Source organism: Mustela nigripes, chromosome 4 (genome assembly GCF_022355385.1).
Source record: "Mustela nigripes isolate SB6536 chromosome 4, MUSNIG.SB6536, whole genome shotgun sequence".
Taxonomy (NCBI): Eukaryota; Metazoa; Chordata; class Mammalia; order Carnivora; family Mustelidae; genus Mustela; species Mustela nigripes.
The window spans coordinates 81,894,291-81,915,163 of record NC_081560.1 but is presented as its reverse complement, the minus strand read 5'-3'; the positions used below and the strand labels follow the sequence as shown (position 1 = coordinate 81,915,163).

At 35.3% G+C, this 20,873-nt stretch overlaps 1 protein-coding gene across 4 annotated transcripts in view; it reads left to right on the top strand.

The window, feature by feature from the left end:
- CD36 (CD36 molecule) overlaps window positions 1-6,958 on the top strand; it is an 81,131-nt gene extending 74,173 nt beyond the window's left edge. For all 4 annotated transcript variants that reach the window (XM_059396955.1, XM_059396953.1, XM_059396956.1 and 1 more), the window contains exons 11-15: window positions 189-307; window positions 1,945-2,018; window positions 2,580-2,634; window positions 3,524-3,688; window positions 6,034-6,958. In XM_059396955.1, coding sequence (XP_059252938.1) covers window positions 189-307; window positions 1,945-2,018; window positions 2,580-2,634; window positions 3,524-3,688 — 413 coding nt within the window. In that variant the 3' untranslated portion in view covers window positions 6,034-6,958. The remainder of the gene's footprint in view (window positions 1-188; window positions 308-1,944; window positions 2,019-2,579; window positions 2,635-3,523; window positions 3,689-6,033) is intronic.
- The last annotated feature ends 13,915 nt before the right edge of the window (window positions 6,959-20,873 follow it).

Below are 20,873 nucleotides of genomic sequence, written 5' to 3'. Positions count from 1 at the left end.
TTTTATTTCTGTACAGTAGTGATCAGGTCATATCATTTCCTCCCCACCTTTATTCCCCAGTCAGTGTTTAAGCCCAGCTATGCCTTCTTTTATTCAAAAAGTTTTATTTTTAAGGAAATATTTTCTGAGTGGTATGTGAAATGAGGGAAATGATTTATCCCCAATTATTTTTTAAAATTTGTTTTCAGGAAAGCCTGTATACATTTCACTTCCTCATTTTCTACATGCGAGTCCTGATATTGGAGAACCTATTGAAGGCTTAAGTCCAAATGAAGATGAACATAGCACATACTTAGATGTTGAACCTGTAAGCAAATATATTATTGATTAAACTGAAAGAAAAAATAAATTCTCTCCTTCTTGTTAATCACATTTATTGAATCACAATCTTGATAAATTACTATTTTCATTTCAGTGAAAATTACATTGATTTCTTTCTATTGTTGCTTATAAAATGCCAAAGTCATTAAACATTAGTTTTTCAGCGTATGGAACTTTATAGGCCTATTCAGTGGTTCGTAAGTCAGGAATATCGATGAGAAAGTTTCTAATTGGCTTAAAACAGTAAATATTAGATAAGCATAAAACAGCAGTTTATGGGACAACTGGGTGGCTCAGTCAGTTAAGCCTCTTTTTTTTTTTAAGTATAATTTTTTATTTTTTATAAACATATATATTTTTATCCCCAGGGGTACAGGTCTGTGAATCACCAGGTTTACACACTTCACAGCACTCACCAAAGCACATACCCTCCCCAATGTCCATAATCCCACCCTCTTCTAACAAACCCCCTCCCCCCAGCAACCCTCAGTTTGTTTTGTGAGATTAAGAGTCACTTATGGTTTGTCTCCCTCCCAATCCCATTTTCTTTCATTTATTCTTCTCGTACCCACTTAAGCCCCCATGTTGCATCACCACTTTCTCATATCAGGGAGATCATATGATAGTTGTCTTTCTCCGCTTGACTTATTTCACTAAGCATGATACGCTCTAGTTCCATCCATATTGTCGCAAATGGCAAGATTTCATTTCTTTTGATGGCTGCATAGATTTTTATTTATTTATCTGACAGAGAGAGATCACAAGTAAGCAGAGAGAGGGAAGGGAAGCAGGCTCCCCGCCGAGCAGAGAGCCTGAGGCGGGGCTCGATCCCAGAACCCTAAGATCATGACTTGAGTCAAAAGCAGAGGCTTTAACCCACTGAGCCACCCAGGCGCCCCCCCCCCCCGACTTGCTTTTGGCTCAGGTTATAATCTCATGGGTCCTGAGATCAAACCTGCCTCGTGCTCAGTAGAGAGTCTGCTTGAAGATTCTCTGCCCCTGTCCCTCTCTACTCATACCCTCTTCTCTCTTTTTCTCTAAAATAAATCTTTAAAAATAAATTTGTAACTGTAAATATTGCTTGCCTGAGGAAATAACATGTATTATGAGGAATTAAAAGATTTTTATGGATATATGTGAATTGGGGGCAAGATCTATTATAGTTAGTGTGAAGAAAAATCAATTAAAAAGTTAAATATCAAAATTTTAGTGGTCATGTGTCAGTTTAAATAATGAGAAAGGTAGTACTATAATTAAACTGATGATACATTGATTCTGAGTAAATATACATTTGATGATGCAGAGTTCAGGAATCTATATGATCAGCTCAGCACTGCAGTATTTTGTTCATTACCCAAAACCATTTTTGGTAGATACCACACATCTAACTAAAACCTTGACATCTGTTTGGGTGAGGAAATTGTGTGTGCTTGCACAGGCATACCCATGCTTACCTGCATGTACACATGTGATTCTCGTAATATGCAGTGTAATATGTAATATACTTAACATGTCAAAATTAATTTCACAAGTTTCAAGTAGTAGAATTTCATCTTAATTTCCATATAACAATAAAAATTGGGGATTTTTTTTAAGTTAATAACTAGTTTGTTCTCTTTTTAGATAACTGGATTCACTTTACAATTTGCAAAACGGCTACAAGTCAACATATTGGTCAAGCCAGCAAGAAAAATTGAGTGAGTCTCTTGAACAAGTTTATGGTTACCTGATTTTTAGTATTTTCTTGTAAGAATGTGAGTTAGTCTATTAAAGTAAGTGGAAAGAATACAAATTTTCAACTTCTCTTTGGCTTAAGGTCATTAAATCATTATTAAATGCATATGATGATTTTCATTTGTAATTTAGAATTATATCCAGTGTTTATTGAAATGATAACTATACATATTTTGGAGTGTTTTGAGTGTTTGGTGGTATCTCTCATTTTGTAAGCTGTCCAGATATTTCTATGACCAGTTTTTGGAATTCCTATTTCACTTTCCCATTGAGAAAAAGGAAAATCTGTGCTTAGAAAAAGTCAGTCTAATTAGAAATAGGTATTAGAAAGTTTTTTAAGAGTGAAATCTGTCTGAGAAACAGTCACATTAACATTTAAATGATTTATTATAGGGGAAAAAAAATCAAGGAACTTAACCAAGTTGCAAAAGCAGCTAATTTCTGAACATATATTTACATTAGTTCTTATTGAAATTTCTGTCATATATGTGTTTTCATAATTATTTTTTATGTATGTATTACAGAGCATTAAAGAATCTGAAGCGAAACTATATTGTGCCTGTTCTTTGGCTTAATGAGGTTAGTATTTTTTAATCTCTGTCATTAAAAGCAGTAAACTTCCATGTATATAAAAAAAGTTTTTGGTGTCTCAAAACTGAAAATGTATGTATAGTATTTGAAATTGTGTATGTTTTCTTACCCATATAGATAGATGAGTACTATATATATTCTACCTATTTGAAAAAACCCAACCACACAGAAATACCAAGTTTGTGTTAGTTTTCAGTGTTTTTCTTTTAAAAAGTCAAAGCATTTTCTATCATTTTGCTTATTTTCAAAATTTATCTTTTAAGCACTTTTTCTTGTCATAGTGCTTGTTTTAGGAGAAGTCATATGTACATGTAACTCCAAATAACTCAAGACTCTGCGAATATTACAGTGTTACTAAAATCAACCAAGCTTGTAAAGACCCGGTTAGAGTAGGTACAGGCCATCTATCCTATTGCCTGATGAGATATTTGTAGTGTAAACCGTGGAATTTATTAGCCCTAGAATTAGAAAATGCAGAACATAAAACTTGAGAGGGATCAGAACTGTTGACCTTTGCCACTTCATCTGTCAATAGGAAACATCTATTAGAAAATTGTGGAATATGTTAATAAGGCCATTTTGAAGATCAATGAAGCTTAGTATGTTCAATAGCACTATATAACATATTCAAAGGGAAGGGGATTATTACAACATAATTCAAAGGGAAGGGGATTATATTTCACTCTGTAAGTATACTACCTTGGTATTTATTGCTGCCCTTGACATGCAAGGTGAATTCTATTGGCTTGTCTTAAAGATACAGATGACTAACACCTATGCAAGTGTTTGGAGAAAAGAGTAATAAGTAAGTGGAAGGTTTCAAGTATTTTGCTCCACTGATCTACTCCTATAATGCTAATTATTAATCTGATTACAGACTGGTACCATTGGTGATGAGAAGGCAGAAAAGTTCAGAAAACAAGTGACTGGAAAAATAAACCTCCTTGGCCTGGTAGAAATTATCTTACTCAGTGTTGGTGTGGTGATGTTTGTTGCTTTTATGATTTCATACTGTGCATGCAGATCAAAGAGAGTAAAATAAGTAAGTATACCAACAAATTTATATAGTGCTTCAGTAATATTAGTTTTCATATGTTTTCATTTTACTAAAGAGGAGTTACAAATTAGGCTGTGACCATTTCTAGACTTGTCTAGACTACTATCATTTTTAATATACCCTCCAAGTTTTGGGATGTCTAAATTAGAACAAAAACAAAGACTGGACAAGTAAATGTGGCCTGTGAAAAGCAAGCAGATCACTACATTACATCTTAAGTTCTGGGAGGAATGAAATAAAAGATGAAATTATCACCTTTGAAAAGTTAGTATGAATATAGCTTTATTCTGACTCTTCATGTCTTGATTCTCACTAATTATAAAGAAATAAATGGTAATTAATATATCACTGCCTAGAGAAGGTTATGCAAGGGGAAAGGGGGAAAAAACTTAAGCTAGAAATTAGTAAACAAACTAAAAACTCATTACAAAACAATAGAGATAGAAGAAAAATATGCTGTTAAAAGAACACTGAAGTAAAATGAACAAAACTTGTTAATATAAAAACAGAATTCCTGCATATAGACATGCTGGTCTAAAATTAGGGTGTACACCCCAAATGTTTTGTGGAAGCCCCAATATATGATTAAATTGTATGATTTGACTTTGAATGTAACAGTACAAGAGAATATGAAAGGATCATGTTCAACACAACAAAACTAAATTATTCAGTTTAAAGGAAAAATCTCTTAAATGTGGGCAATATTTGAGTTTTAGAAAAATTGTAGAAGTAGTTCAGACCTCTGTGTTTTAGGTATCAGAGCCCATGCCCCTTTGTTCATAAACAGGAATGAAAGCCTGATCCTATCTCCCCTAATGGAAGCCTTTAATCATCATGGGTGGCATTGGTATGGCCTCTAAGGGAGAATTTTCCATTTCCCCCTATGTTTCTTCTACTTCCCCAAATGTTTCCACCAGCCTCTCTTCCCAAGCTCTTCAGAACAACAAAATACAACCTCAGTAAAAGCAATATGCTTACTTGGAAAGTCACAACTTCAAATCAGACTGTTGACCCCAAGATGTCTTATATAGAAATTCTGGAGTTGCTACCCATAACTATGGAGCTTTTTACTTTGTACCAAGAATAATCTTGGAAAAAATTTTTTGCCAATTCTTGCTAAACAGTTTTCATGTATTATCACAGTTAATCCCTAATAAAATTTCATGAGTTCCCAATAGTCAGGGACTATTTAGCATTCATTCTATCTTCTGGAGACATTCCAGAACATTATAACAGTGCAGAATTGTTCATCTTTAATATGTGAATCAGTCAAATTGATTGCTAAAAAAAAATGTACAGTGGAATTTTCTGTTCAATATTTTTGTGTGAGATTCACAGCCTGTGTCTAGAAAAGCAGCTGAATCTTGTTCTGATCATTTTAGCCATTATTTATTCACTAGGAAGTAGACTAGATAACTTTGCCTACATACATTCACATTAGAATAGAGGACATATTGCATCACCTTAAGACCTATCATTAACACTGTAAAAAATAAGTTATGATTAGACAAAGATATTCATATGACAATTTATCTAATAAATTACTGCAAAAAAATTGTTCTAGTGGGAAAGCATACTTTTCAAAAGGTTGTAGTTATAATTTGTTTTCTGTATTCTCTAGCACAATTACATGATAAATTTCATCAGTGTTTAACAAGCCCTGAATGTCAAATTTCTTCAGTCCATACATGCCTAAGTTAAGGTGAATAAGTGAAAGCTTTCAGAGTGTCTTCGTCAGCAAGTATGTTAGTTTTGCTTTGACATGATGTTGTTACAAGAAAAAGTTACTGCTTTTTATAAAACTATTTCTTTGTAAGAGAAGAAAAATTTTCTTTGCAGATTACTAGTTCTAGAAAAATCATGGAAGATAGAAATTTCCTTTAATGAGCATCAGTTTTGAATATTATAAAAGTTAGGTCTTTGGATAGATTTGTAAACAGTTGCAAAACTAAGATGGACATACAAGAGGGAATAAAGATGGTGGAGTTAACATATGGTTTTACTCAATGGATCACAGATTAAGCCAATAGTTCTTTCAAAAGCAATAGTGTATACACCTCTAAATGAAAGGTGGCCTGAAGGGATGGCAAAAAGTGGTTTAATTAGCTACCACTCTTTATCTGGCTAATTCTTGAAAGTCAGAAAGTAGCCTTCCATGATTGGGAATATATAGTGCCTTATCCATAATGTCCATCTGAGAACTTTTCTTTGTCATTTGAAAAATTAGGCTAAATAATAGAAAGAATGATATCTTGTATATATAGAACATAAATATTACCTGTTTTATTTTTCTACTGCTTTAAAGAAGTAACATTTCTTCTATTTTTCAGGCAGTAAATGAGTTTTCACCTTTCTGTACCAGCTACATCAGGACCTTTGTTACTGTTGGCCTACAAAACGAAGACTCAAGATGCTTTATTTTTTCAAAACACACCTTATCTTCTAATTAAAGAAATGGTGGCATTTTTTTTTCACTAAGCAGCAGCACATTTCTAAAGGATTTTAAGATGTTGGTAAAATCCACTTTGCACACAAAACTGGAACTTTTTAGAATTCATCATGTGCGCAATCAAATTGATTTCAGTTTTTATAAACATGGCTCAAGAATGAACCAACTGTTTTTATTTGGTACTGATTCACTAACTGGTTCCCTGGTGGCAAATTCAACACTGTGGACATTCTCAACAAATCTTGGACCCAAACTCCTGTCTTCATTATCAAGGGAAAAACATCAGTGTCCCCGTTCATTTGCAATAGACTGACCCCAGGACTGTCAGTACATCACAGTTCGTGAACACCGACTATTTTGAAAGACATTTAAGAATGGAAAGTAAAGTTATATATTACTCAAGATACTCTCTCTATGGAATCCTCTGTACAGCAACTGCAGGCATTGTAACCATTCTCTTACTGTATAACAATATGGGCTTATATTTTAACACTGATTATGCAAATGGACATTGTTTTCAGCACATTTTGGCTCTTCATGTTTAAGGACTTTGCCATCTTCCACATTCTGCAGCTCTTCTGGCAATATGAATATGTGCTCTTTCTACTCAGTTACATACAATTTCACGCTTGGCACCTTCAGAATACTGTGCTAGGTGTTAAGAGATGTAAATGGTAATAAAAGAATTACTGTATGAAAGACTACCAAGCATAGAATGTGCATTAACAGTTATTTTTTGTAATAGTTCTTGCTTTCATAGTCACCTCAGAATGGTCTCAACCATTAAAATACGTTCTTCCTTCCTATACTTTGTGTGGTTCTTCTGTCACAAGACATTTACCCTAGTTTTCTGTAAGAAGTATTCTGTCTGAATCTCCATTTCCTTCTGGCACTATGCTGAGTTCAACCATGACCATTTTGTCCTAGGCTGTTTTTAAGCCCATATGAGGAAAAACAAAAGATACACTCGGTTTCATCCTTGACAGCACTAGGACTTCAATCTAGAGCTTAAGGATTTTTCCTTCTTATTAGGAGACCTACTATTAGGTAAATCTTCTTTCTTTAGCAAGGGTTCACTTAATGCAGAGCACTAGTTCTCCTGAAAAGCTTTCACAGGAAGGGAAAATAGACCACATTCTATCTTGTGTTTTATTCACAGTGGTTTACATGACAAAGTAGTCATAACTGGTTTGGATACTAAAATAAAAAAATAACTTGTTTTCCTCACATTATCTTCCAGGGCAAATACTGAAAATCCCAAAGACACCTCCATTTTGGAGGGATCTTAAGAAAATCTCAAAAAGTGTACTGATCTATGTCTTTACATTTAGTTGAGAGGCAGCGGGTGAGGAGAGGTATCCCTGTGAGGTATTGAGATTCTAGACATCTGATACTTAAAAGTTGACATGGTGATTTAAAAGATATGAAGGAAATTTAATTCCTTCAGCTAAGTGGGATGAAGAATTGGAGGAAAAACATATATATCCACCGCACACAAGATCTGTGTATCCAAGCAGTGCTTCACACTTTAAAATCTTCACAAAGAAAATCATCTCACAGCATTTAGGTATCAGGAAAAAGATTTCACTTATGTGTCTTTAGTATTTATCTAATTGCATGTATATTCTAATCTTTATCATTACTCAACATTTTCTTTAAATTGTATAAAATATATACAAGAGGAAAGACAATACATATGCAAAGTAAATTATATTAAAAATACCCTATAGGAAAAACAATACTTTCTTTAAAGAACAGGAGCTAGGGCAGGGTTGAACAATAAGGGTCATCTACAGGAGGAAACTCAAGACTATTTCATTTAAGGCAAAGAAAACCACAGAGAGTCAAGTAAAATGAAGACCACAGAAGAATATGTTCCAAATTTTAAAAAAAAATAATAATAATAAAACTTCAGCGAAAAAGCCCTTCACATAGATAAGTAATTTACCTGATAAAGAATTCAAAGAAATTCTCATAAAGATACTCAAAAGACCCAGAATAAGAATGGAGAAACACAGCAAACTTCAATAGAGGGACAGAAGATAGTAGTATCAAACAGCAGTGACAGAGCTAAAGCATAAATAACCACTGAAAGTACATGAGAGGGATTCAGCAGACTAGAAGACAAGATGAAACAGAGGAAAGGGTCAATGAATTCAAGACACAGCAGAGGAACTCCCCCAAAAAAGGAAAAATGTGAAGATAGCTTAAAGGACTTAAGGAAAACATCAAGCAGGCTGACATCTGCATTAAAGGGGGCCCAGAGAAAAGGAGAAAGAGATGAAAAGTTATTTAAATAAATAAAGGCTTAAAACTTCCCTAACCTAGGTAAAAAAAATAGACCTCCAGATCCAGGAAGCCCGTAAAATTGCAAATAAGATGAACCCAAGGAGAGCCTCACTGAGACATGCAAGTAAATGTTGAAAGTTTAAGACAAGGGCAAAAAAAAAAAGAAAAAGCTACTTGTTACATACAAGGGAACTCCCCATAAGGTTATCAGAATTATCAGCAGAAGTTTGCAGGCCACAGTATAGCAGCACAATATATTCAAAGTGCACAAAGAAGAAAAAAATCCCAACCAAAAATGTTCCACCCAAAAGCAAAGTTATTCAGAAGGGATAGAGTTTTCCAGACAAAAAAGCTAAAGGAGTTCATCATCACTAAACTGGCCTTATAAAAAATTTAAGAGGACCTTTAAGCTGAAAAAAAAAGCAGGCTAATTAATAATAAAACATATAAAATATAAATCACAAATAAATATGTAAATGTTACAGATTAATCACTACTAAAGCTAGTATAAAGGTTAAAAGACAGCAGTGAAAAACTATAATAACTAATTAAGGGTCACACAAGATTCAAAAAAATGTAAAATGTGATGCCAAAAAAATGTGGAGCTTTAAAAATGCATTCAAACTTAAGTTCTTATCAACTTAAACTATTACAAGTTTTCCATATAAGTATCATGATAACCACAAAGCAAAAACCTCTCGTAGATACGCAAAAAAATAGAGTAATAAATGTAAACATAGCATTCTGAGGGTCATCAACTCACAATGGAAGAAGGCAAGAGAAGGTATAGAGAGAACTACAACACAGCCAGAAAACAATGAACAAAACGGCAAAAACACATTCCTATCAGTAAATACTTAAAATGTATATGGACTAAATTTTATTATCGTAAGACAGAATGACTCAGTGGACTTAAAAAATGAAAACAAGACCAAGCTATAGGCTGCCTACAAGAAATTCACTTCAAGTATAAAGATACACGCAGACAAAAAATGAAGGGGTGGAAAGGGATATTTCATGAAATGGAAACCAGAAGAAAGCTGTAGTAGCTATACTTACAGCAAACAAAATATGCTTTAAGATGAAAACTGTCATAAATGACATAGGACATTATATAATGATAAAGGTATCAATCCAAAAAAAGGATAAAACATTTGTAAATATTTATGCACCCAATATAGAAACATCTAAAATTATAAAGCCAATTTTAACAAACCTAAAGAGGGAAAGAGACACCAATATAATAAAATGGGGGACTTGAATATTCCTTTTGCATCAATGAATAAATCATCCAGACAGAAAATCAGTAAAGAAATAACATGTTAGGCCAGATGGACTTAATTGATAAATACAGCATTCCACCCAAAAGAAAGAAAACACACATCCCTCTCAAGTGCACATGGAACATTCTCTAGGATAGATCATCTGTTAAGCCACAAATATGTCTTAATAAATTTTAGAAGATTGAAATCATATCAATATCTTTTCTGACCACAATGGTATAAAACCAGAAATCAATTGTAAGAAGTAGACTAGAAAAGTTACAAATATATGGAGATGAAACAGCATACTGCTGAACAATGAGACAAAGAAGAAATCAAAAGAGAAATAAAAAAATATCTTGAAACAAATGAAAATGGAAATAAAGCATAGCAAAATATGTGGAAAGCAACAAGAGCAGTTCTAAGAAGGAAGTTCATACCAACAAATGTCTACACCAAGAGACAAATATCTCAAGTATATAACCTAACATTACATCTCAGAGAACTAAAAAAGGAACAAATCCCAAAGTTAGAAGAAAAAAAAATAAAGATCAGAGTAAAAATAAATGAAAAAAAGAATAAAAAGAAAATATAAAAAGATCAATGATAATAAGGGTCGATACTTTGAAAAGAGAAAAATTAACTAACTTTTAGTTAAGACTAATCAAGAAAATAAAAAGAAAACTCAAAATCTGAATGAGAGGACAACTGATACCACAGAAATACAAAGAATCATGATAATACTATGAACAAATATGCTAACAAATTGAGCAAAATTAGAAGAAATAGAAAAATTCCTAGGAATATGCAGTCAATCAGGACTGAAAAATGATGAAATAGAAAATCTGAACACACTTACTAGAAGATTAAATCAGTAATTAAAAACCTCCCAACAAACAGAAAGCCAGAACAAGACAGCTTCACTGGTAAATTCTACCAAACATTTCAGGAAGAATTATTACCAATCCTTCTCAAACTCTTCCAAAAAAAAAAAGAAGAAGAAGAAGAAGAAGAAAGAACACTTACAGCTTCATCACAAATCAAGCAATGTGATACGCCACTGAACAACAAAATGAAGAATCATATGATTGTCTCAAAAGATACATGAAAAACATATGACAACATTAACAACCACTAATGATAAAAAAAAATCTTAACAAAGTGAATATAGAGGGAACATAACTCAACAAAGGCCATATGTGACTCCAGCACAGCTAACAATATACTCAACCATAAAAAGCTGAAAGCTTTTACTCTAAGATCAAGAGCAATACGAGACTGTCCACTCTCACTGCTTTTATCCAACATAGTATGGGAAGTCCTGACCACCACAATTAGGCAAAAGAAAGAAGTAAAAAGCATCCAGATTAGAAGTAAAATGGTGACTATTTGCAGATGACATGATACTATGTAGAAAGTCCTCAAGACTCCACCAAGAAACTCCTAGGACCAACAGATGAATTCAATAAATTGGAGGATACAAAATTCATACAAAGAAATCAGTTATACACCAATAAAAGAGTAATTAGGAAGACAATCTTTTTTACAATTGCATCCAAAAGAGCAAAATAACTAGGAATAAATTTAAGCAAGGAGGTGAAAGGTCTTTAGGGCAAAAGCTATAAGACATTAATCAAGGAAATTGAAGGTAACACAAATAAAGGGAAAGATAGTCCATGCTCATGATTTGGGAGAATATTGTTAAAATGTTCATACTTTCCAAAGCAATCTACAGATTCAGTGCAATTCCTATCAAAATTACAATGTCATTTTCCACAGAAACAGAATAAATAATCCTAACATTTGTGTATAACCATAGAATAGCTAAAGAAATCCTGAGAAAGAAAAAGTTGGAAGGATCATGCTTACTGATTTCCAAACAGTATGGTAATGCCATAAAAACAAACATAAAGAATAGAGACCCGGGGCGCTTGGGTGGCTCAGTGGGTTAAAGCCTCTGCCTTCAGCTCGGGTCATGATCCCAGGGTCCTGGGATCGAGCCCCGCATCGGGCTGTCTGCTCCATGGAGAGCCTGCTTCCTCCTCTCTCTCTCTCTCTGCCTGAATAAATAAAAATCTTAAAAAAATAAAAAAAAAAGACACCCAAGAAACAAACCCATGCATACATGGTCAATTGCTTTACAACAAAAGAACCAAAAATACACAACACATAAAGGGCAGTTTCCTTATAAATGGTATTGAGAAAAATGAATGACTACATGAAAAAGAATGAAACTGGACCACTATCTTACAACCTGCACACAAATTAACTCAAAATGGATTACAGATTTGAATGTGAGACCTGAAACCGTTAAACTAGAGGAGACATAGGTGGAAAGCTCCATGACATAAGTCTTGGCAATGACTTTTTGGATCCAACATCACAAGTAAAGCCAACAAAGGGAAAAATGAACAAGTAGAACTACATTGAATAAAAACTTTCTGTACAGCAAAAGAAACTATCAGAAGGCAACCTATGCAAAGGAAGAAGATACTTGTAAATGATATATCTGATAAGCATCTGCCTTCGACTCAGGTCATGATCTCAGGGGTCCTGGGATCAAGTGCTTCGTTGGGTTCCTCGCTCAGTGGGGAGTCTGCTTCTCCCTCTGCCTGCCACTGTCCCTGCTTGTTCTCTCTCTCTGATAGATAGATAGATAAAATCTTTTTTTGAAAAATTTAAAATAGAACTGCTATAGCATTCTGCTATTCCACTTCTGTGTATTTTCTGAAGAAAACAGAAATTCCAACTAGTAAAGATATCTGAATACCGATGTGTATTGCAGCATTACTTACAATAGCCAAGATATGGAAACAACCCAAGTATTTGTCAATGGATGAATGGATGATCGATTCATCCATCCATCCATTCACCACACACACACACACACACACACACACACACCATGGACTATTATTCAGTCATAAAAAATGCCCTTTGCAACATGGATGAAATTTGAGGGCATTATGCTAAGTGAACTAAGTTGGTCAGAGAAAGACAAATACTCTATGATCTCATTTATACAAGGAATCCAAATAAATAAATACCTAAAAAGGCCCAGCTTACAGATAAAAAGATTGGTGGTTGCTAGAGGTGGGGTGTGTATATTCGGGGATTAAAATGGTTGAAGGAAGTTGAAGGCGGCAATGTTCCAGTTATAAAATACCTAAGTCATGGAGACATAATGTACAGCATGGTGACTACAGTTATTGATAACGATATTACAGATTTAAAAGTTACTATGAGAATAAATTTTAAAGTTCTATCATAAGAAAGAAAGTTTCCTAACTACATACAGTGAGAGATGTGACTTGTAGTGGTAATCATTTTATAATTATACAAATATCGAATTGTTATGTTGTAATGCTGAAACTAATACTTTATGTCAATTATACCTCAATTTTAAAAAAGAATATTCAGCTCTGCTAAAATGGAGAGATGAAACCAAGTGTATAAGGAAGTAGTTTGTGTGACATGTTAGACATAAAGTCAAGCATGTGATAAAAATAGGAAGGTATGAAATTACCAAGTATGTCTGAGTCACTAAATGTGTATAATACGTTTATAAGAGACACAGACATATCTCATTTCTCCCCTGCCAGTAACATACAGAAAAAAGCAAAAACCAAAGCCATGGCTGTCTATCAGGTCACTGGTTCTCCACAGCTGTGGCTAGACATACTTTTTCCTGTGTCTAATTCAACAAGGGTGGATTTTGACACCAAGCACCCTTGTGTTTTGGACCCCCTTGTTCAAATCCCAACTCCGGTCTTACTCTCCTCACCATCAGCAGGGTAGACTGCCGCAACAGTGTGGGATTCAGGCATAGTGGGGCTTCTCCCACTCTGTCCTAAGTTTGTAAACCTACTCAATCTTTCATAGCTCCTCACTGTGCATTTTAAATTGATAGATCATGGCATTAGATAAGCTAAGTTCTCTGAGATGTTCTGTGCCAAGACCTGTGGGACAGCTCCTGGACGTACTCAGAGGATACTACGAGTCAAGAAGTTTCCTACACAACACTATAGTTCCTCTAGTAGGACTGAAAAAACAATGAACAAGTTTGTTTAGAATAACTCAGCAATGCAAAATAGGAAAATATTTAACAGTCTTGCTAAATAAACAACAAATTACAAATTGTATATGCAGCATAAGGCCCAGATGGCAAATAAGTTCATTTAGCAGCTGTTTGATGGTAGTTGCATGAAATCGTTTGGTTGAAAAAGAATGAACTGGCTGAAAGAGATAAGTAGACAGGTCCAAGATCTGCATAAACCAATGGCCCTGAATAGTTAGCAAGGTCTATCATGGGAAACACGGAGAGAAAAATCCCTGGTCTCTAGAGGAAGGGGAGGTCCCTCAAGTTAACTATGAAATGGGCAAGTTGATGTGTGGGTTTAAACACTAACACCCTGCGATGGGATAAACATATGATCAATAAGCTTAATTCACTGCCACATTGTAGAAATATTACCATCAAAAAGTGTCCCAAGTTTTATTAATCCTAGGGTTTACTTCTGAACAAAGTTACATGGGACTCAGTTTCACATACAAGCATTAAGGTATTTAACACTGATGAAAATGTGCTTAAGCTACTAAAATAGGAATCAGCCATACTTTTTCTGGAAAGGACCAGATAGAAAATATTTCAGGCTTTCCAGGGCCTAATGGGCTCTGTGGCATTTGCTACTACTTAGCTCTATCATCATAGCAATGAAAGCAACCTCAAACATGGCTGGATTCCAATAAAACTTTATTTACAAAAACCAGGAATGGACTAAAATTGGCCCCAGGTCATAGTTTATGAATCCCTGTGCTAGGAAGTACTTAAACTTTGTAAATTATGGTATGATGGGTGATTATTTTGAGTGGTTTGGTTAATGGGGACGTTTCCTATACAGTAATATTAAACCAGTCTATCATTGCTATGTAAGACATATGTCATCCAAAATTTGGGCTATAAAGAACAGATATTTAACTGTGTTGCTTTACCACACCAAGAATGGAACTCTTGATTTTTGGGACTAGAAGCCTCTCTCACAGGGGTTGCTCTGTCTGATACTATCTGAATGGTTAAATAAGAATTATCATATTTGAAACTGGTAGGGCCCTCCCTTCTAGTTCAAAACTCTTTTTCTCTTTTGTCAGATACTCTTTATACTTATTGGATAAGAAAATTTGTATCTGCTTTTATCTTTATGGGAAGATATTTGAAAATTCAGGGTTTTGATAGTTGAGAAAATCTTCAATTAGGTTTTTTATTTTTACTTTGGTTATAATAGTTCTGGTTTCTACTGTGACTAAATCTAAAAATTTATCTCCTTTTTCTTAATTTGGTGGTTAGAAATTTAGTTCTGCTGTCTGGGTTTGAATTTCAGGTCCACCACATACTGTATGGTCTTGGGATAATTATTAACCCCTCTATGTCTTAGTTTCTTCATCTGTAAAATGAGGACATTTATGGAGTGGCTCTGAGGGTTAAGTGAGGTAACAAAGTGCTTTCAAGGCGCGCCTTGGTGTCTCATTCAGCTGCCTTCAGCTCCGGTCATGATCCCAGGGTCCTGGGATGGAGCCCTGCTCCTGGCTCCCTGCTCAGCAGGAGGCCTGCTTCTCCCTCTTTCTCTGCCAAGATCTCCCTCTGCCTCTGCCCCTCCCTGCTGCTCATACACACACACACACACACCACACACACTCTCTCTCTCTCTCTCAAATAAAATCTTTAACAAAAATAAAGTGCTTTCAACAGTGAATGAGGCAAAGTAAGCACTCAGATGCTAACTAAGACCATGTAAATTTGGTAGACCCCAGCAACTGTGAGAGAATTGTCTAATAACTCCTATTTCTCCTCTGCCAAATAGAACTCATAACCCTGGAAAAAATTATTCAAATTAATCAACCTTTGGAAGGAGCTGAAAGTTGATTATTACCGTGTTATACTGTTGCCCCCTTTAGGTGAATCTACTCTATTTACAAGCTAATAATTTAGTCTATACTGTTCATAGATATTGACAGCAGACACAGGATACTCCTGGGAAAGAGACAAAAGACTGTTACTGGTAGTACACCAAAGCACAAGCAACAGCATATTTGCTCTCAGCTGCTCTTAACCATAAATCTCACAGAGCCGATGGAGTATGGCCCAGATGGGTGTTGTGGGTGTGTATGCACATAGTGGGTTTGCATCCCAGCTGAGGAACATGGCGTTTCAGGAATCCACCACTTGGAGAGTAAATAGTAAGCAAGGCTGCTTTTTGTTTGGGATGGGAGTGAGACATTTGCTTATCCCTCTCCATCGATCACTGCAAATACAAACCTTAGAGAAGGACTGCCTAAGAAGTAGCCAGGACCTTCCTTTCTTGGCACATCTTGCAAGACAAGAAGCCTGATGGTTCCTATCTCTTTCAGGAGCATACATGGCTAAGCAGTTTGTGTTAGGTTCGTTTTCCTTCACTCTTTTTAGCTATATGATAAATAGCTATTTGATAAATGTGGGTAAATACCATTAAACTGATTTCTTCCTGGGATGCTTTTCAGACACTTTAAGGTGCTATAAATCTCCAAGAGGAAAAATTACTATTCAATGATCTCAATGTTTTATGACTTTGAATTCCTTTGGCTTGAGAATAATTACTTATGAATGCTAAGTACATTCTTTAAAACACCATTGGCTGTTCCTATTTTGCTTGTTTCTCACAGTTGTTTTTTTTTTTTTTTTTTTTTTAGTCACTGTAAAATAACTGTACCTTTAATGCATGAATATAAAGTGCCTGGGGGGGGGGGAAAGGCATATATAAAGTGCTCAATATTTAAAACAGTGTCTTGGGCACTGTTTGGCTCAGGTCATGATCTCAGGGTCCTGGGATTGAGCCCCACAGCAGGCTCCCTACTCAGCAGGGAGTCTGCTTCTCCCTCTCCCTCTGCCTGCTGCTTCCCCTGCTTGTGTTCTCTCTCTCTCTCTTTCTCTCTCTCAAATAAAATCTTTAACAATAAATAAAAATAAAACCATGGTTTTCCCCTACTCTGGCTTTCATTGACACACTAACTTTAATCATCTGATCACGGTAGTGACTGCACTGTTATAGTAACTTTGTGTGCCACATGACACATTCCTGGACTACACAGCTACCCTTTTTCAGCAAATGCCAAATATTCCTTTGGTTCCTCGCCAAGACTTTCTGAAATTCTTCTCTCACTAGGACATGACACGTATCTTACTAATGCTTTAATCTTCTCTCACATTCAGTATTTCCTCATTCTTCGGCAGACTCTATTTACCATCTCACAACACATGTAGTAATCTCTCTTGACATTCAGAAGACAGTGAGCTCCTAATGCCATGGAAACTTCACTCATGAAGCAGCACTGTTAGTAACAACAGAGAAGGTGCCGAACATTTTGTCTACTTCCCTGCGTCTCTCAGACCCCGACATTTAGGTCTTGGGCAATAAATTCTGGCCAATTGTCTACAGATAGAAATGTGATGCAATACTTCCTCAGAAACACTGAAAAGCTCTTAGATCATTGTTACTTGTTGCTACACATGACACCACCACAGAGGAAGCCTGGTTTCCTGAGTGACAGCATCACAGCCACCAGCCCCAACTTAGAAACACGTGACATGGAAAATAAGTTGTTGAGTTATGCTGTGAGGGTCTGTTATAATAAAAAAAAAAAATTCTGAATAAAAGATCACCCCCCTCCAAAAAAAAAAAGGATTCCTCCAAATGGTTTCTTTTAAGTTGTTTTTGGAGCCACCAACAGCTTATGTACAAACTGTGTTAATAAATTCAGAAACCTGGAAGACCCTTATACTGAGAATGAAGATAGCCTGTAGTAATGTTTACTAAGTGGTGTCTCTTAGCACACTAATTCTTGGATTAGTTCTATAGGGGGGAAAAATTGGTCCTCTGGTGAAATATTTAGGATATTACAAACTAAATAGCCCTCTTAAAGAGTTGTGAGATATATAAGCATGATATATGTTCCAAGATACCACTGAACTCCTTTAATCCAATGTTTTCTAAAGTTAAGCATGGAACACAGTGTTTTCCAATAAGTATTTGTAGTAGTGACTCAAAAAATTTCAATTTGGGAATGCTGATGTGGAAGAACGTTTAAACCTTCTTCCCACTCAGTCTACGGTGTAATAAAGGAATTCTGTATATTTCCTATTGCTCAAGAGCTCCAGGATAATGGGTATGATATAAGTAAGACAAAGAAGATAGACCGTGACTCAAAAAAGGAACCTCTTTGTTCCTATGCAAGTGCTGGGATACAGATAAATACGGACGGCACTGAACTTCAGCAGGCAGCCTTTGAGCTTCAAAAGCAAACAGATTATTTGGTGGGGTGCCTAAAGCACCTGACCCTTAACTTCTCAGTCACACAAAAATCCATGTTTCACGTAAAGTTTTAAAGCAGACAAAAAGGGAGAAATCCAGGGTTTGTGTGTGCACATATATGCATGCACTTACATGCAGACCGTATACATGTGTGCACATGTGTGTCTGTAGAACATAAAAATGGCCTTGGTGCATGGAATGTTAAGTTTCTCAAACAAACATGCACCCTGAATTTTATGAACAATACATTTGGAAAGGCTAGAGGCTTAGATGAAATTGAGAGATCAAATATTTACTGAGCACCTGTTATGCGCCAAACATTCTCCCAGGATCATCAGATACAACAATTTTTTTAAAGAGAGGTATAAATAATTAAATTAAGGTAATACAATACAGTGCTGAGCAGTTCCTCAATACTAGGGACTCAGGGAAGATCTCTGCAAGGATTTGACATTTGCAGTAAGAAGACTGGCCTTCCAAAGATATCTATGCCCTAATCCCAAAAAGCAGAGACTCTGTTTTGTTATAAGGCAAACAGACTTCTCAGCTGTAATTCAAGTTATAGACTTCAGTTGGGAGATTATCCTATATTATCCATGTAGGTCCAAATAAATCACAGGAGCCCTTCAAACTACAGAATTTTTTCTGCCCGGAGGAGAAAGAAATATAGCACAAGGGGACATCAAAGAGCATTCATTCAGGTCCTGGTAAATGGAGGTGAAGAGTTAGACTAATTTCCATACAACAGGACCACATTGTAAGAACGTACCAAGACTTATGAAGAACAGCTATGGGAAAGCAGTATTTCGCAAACTTTTTTTTTTTTTTTTTTTTTCAGAGCAACTTGCAGGACTAGTGTTCTGCAGAACAGGCTTCGGGAAACAGTCATCCAGACAAACTATAATCCATATTTGTGAGGAATAAAATGTTTTGGTTGGAGAGTAATAGACCAGCAGACAGGTGCTCCAAATTTAGTGCTGCCAATAACTGTCTGATTAAATTTCCTTTGTTTCATCTATGAATCAAAAGAATTGAGCTAAACTTTTTTTTTTTTTCATATTAGCGGTTTTGAAGCAGTTTTATTTGAGCCGGGTTTTGAAGGATGAATAGGAGTCCATGAAACAAAGAAAGAGAGGAGGGTCATTAACCTCAAAAATTCTAGATTTTTAAAAAAGGCTTATGCTAGTTATCATATGCTTTACAGAAATATACCAACAAGAAAATTGGTATTGTTACTCTAGAATCACCCTGATTAACATTTTCCAAATAAATTGATTGAAATTATTCAAAACATCCTTATATCTTACATACCTCAAGAGATTTGGCTATTTCGAAATTTGTCCTCTCACCTAAGACAACATTTTCCCACATTTAAGTCTTTCACTCAGATGAAAAGTGATTTAAATGCTCCTTCAAGGCCACATGGCTACTTTAAATATCTTGGAACGACATCTTGGTCTATAAATGGTTCATGGGCTATTGGTGTTTCTGAAACTTGAATGGGCATCAGATCACCTGGGAATCCTGTGATAACACAGTCTCTAATTGCATAGGTCTGGGCTGGGGTCTGAGATGCTGTATTTCTCACAAGCTCCACGTGAGATCCTAATGCTGCTTCTCTGCACATAGAAACACAGACTTGAATTTTAATGCATTTTCTGTAATTGCCAGCCTGTGTGAGCTTGATCCACTAAGTATTTCTGTTCCTGTTTGCTCACTGGCAGATAGTAGTAATAAAACTTGTTCGAAAGGTCTCCCAGGGTTATTGTGAAGATAAAATGAAATTTTAAGTGGTGATTCACAAAATTTAAAAATATTCTATCCATATAGGTTACTTTTATGTAGATTCAATGATTCTCTCATGTGCATTTTTTATCCTTTTTCCCACAACAGAGAAGACTTAATCATCTTTTAAGACCTCATTTATTGATTTTCCACATTTTCTTTTAATAACACTAATACATATGAATAATCTGAGTAATAAGATATGAAAATAGGGGAAGAGTATCAATTTTAAAATGTGATTTTTTTTTTTACTATGAAGTGAAGATTTAGTATAGTGCCACAGAATTTTATAGCTGAAAGAGATTTTAACCTCATTTCGTGGAAGAGTAAATGAAGACGGGGTGGGGGAGGAGATACCGATATTATTGTCCAAGGTCAAGTAACCAAAAACTAGATTGTACAAAAAATTAAGGATGACAGAATCCCTACTAATATATGAGATAAGAAATAATCTGCACAAGTCCTTTAAAAGTGTCAGGTAAAGTTGAAGACTTGGATTAAATTTCAAAACCAAAAAGACTGGATAACCTACAGCAAGGAAGGAGCCCTTGGTTTTTACATGTGGTTTTTCAACATTCCACTAGATGGCAGACAAAACCCAATGTAAAATACAGTGGGCCTGAGGGGAATGGATAAGCAACTCCCACTCTCTCTTTTTAGCAAATATTTCTTTATTCAAACACCAGGCCTCTGATTTTGATATGTTTTTTCAATTTACTAATATAAATCCTATCACAAATACACAGAGATATACTTCCTCTACCTTAGTTTGTTTAACACTGAACTAGTTAATCACCCTACAGAGAAAAGCATTTAGTATTGTGGAAAGAATATTAAAAGAAGGCTTGGGGCCTAGGCATAGTTTTGACACTAAATGAAGTAATTATATGAAGACATCTAACCTCCGAATTTCATAGTCTTACTCAAACTGTGGATAACAAACAACAAAGCACTACCTGATTGGAGGGTGTTGGGTTATATGGGAAGCTGCTTTGTGAACTAACGAGTGGTACTCCAGGGTTCATTGACATTATTTCAGCGTT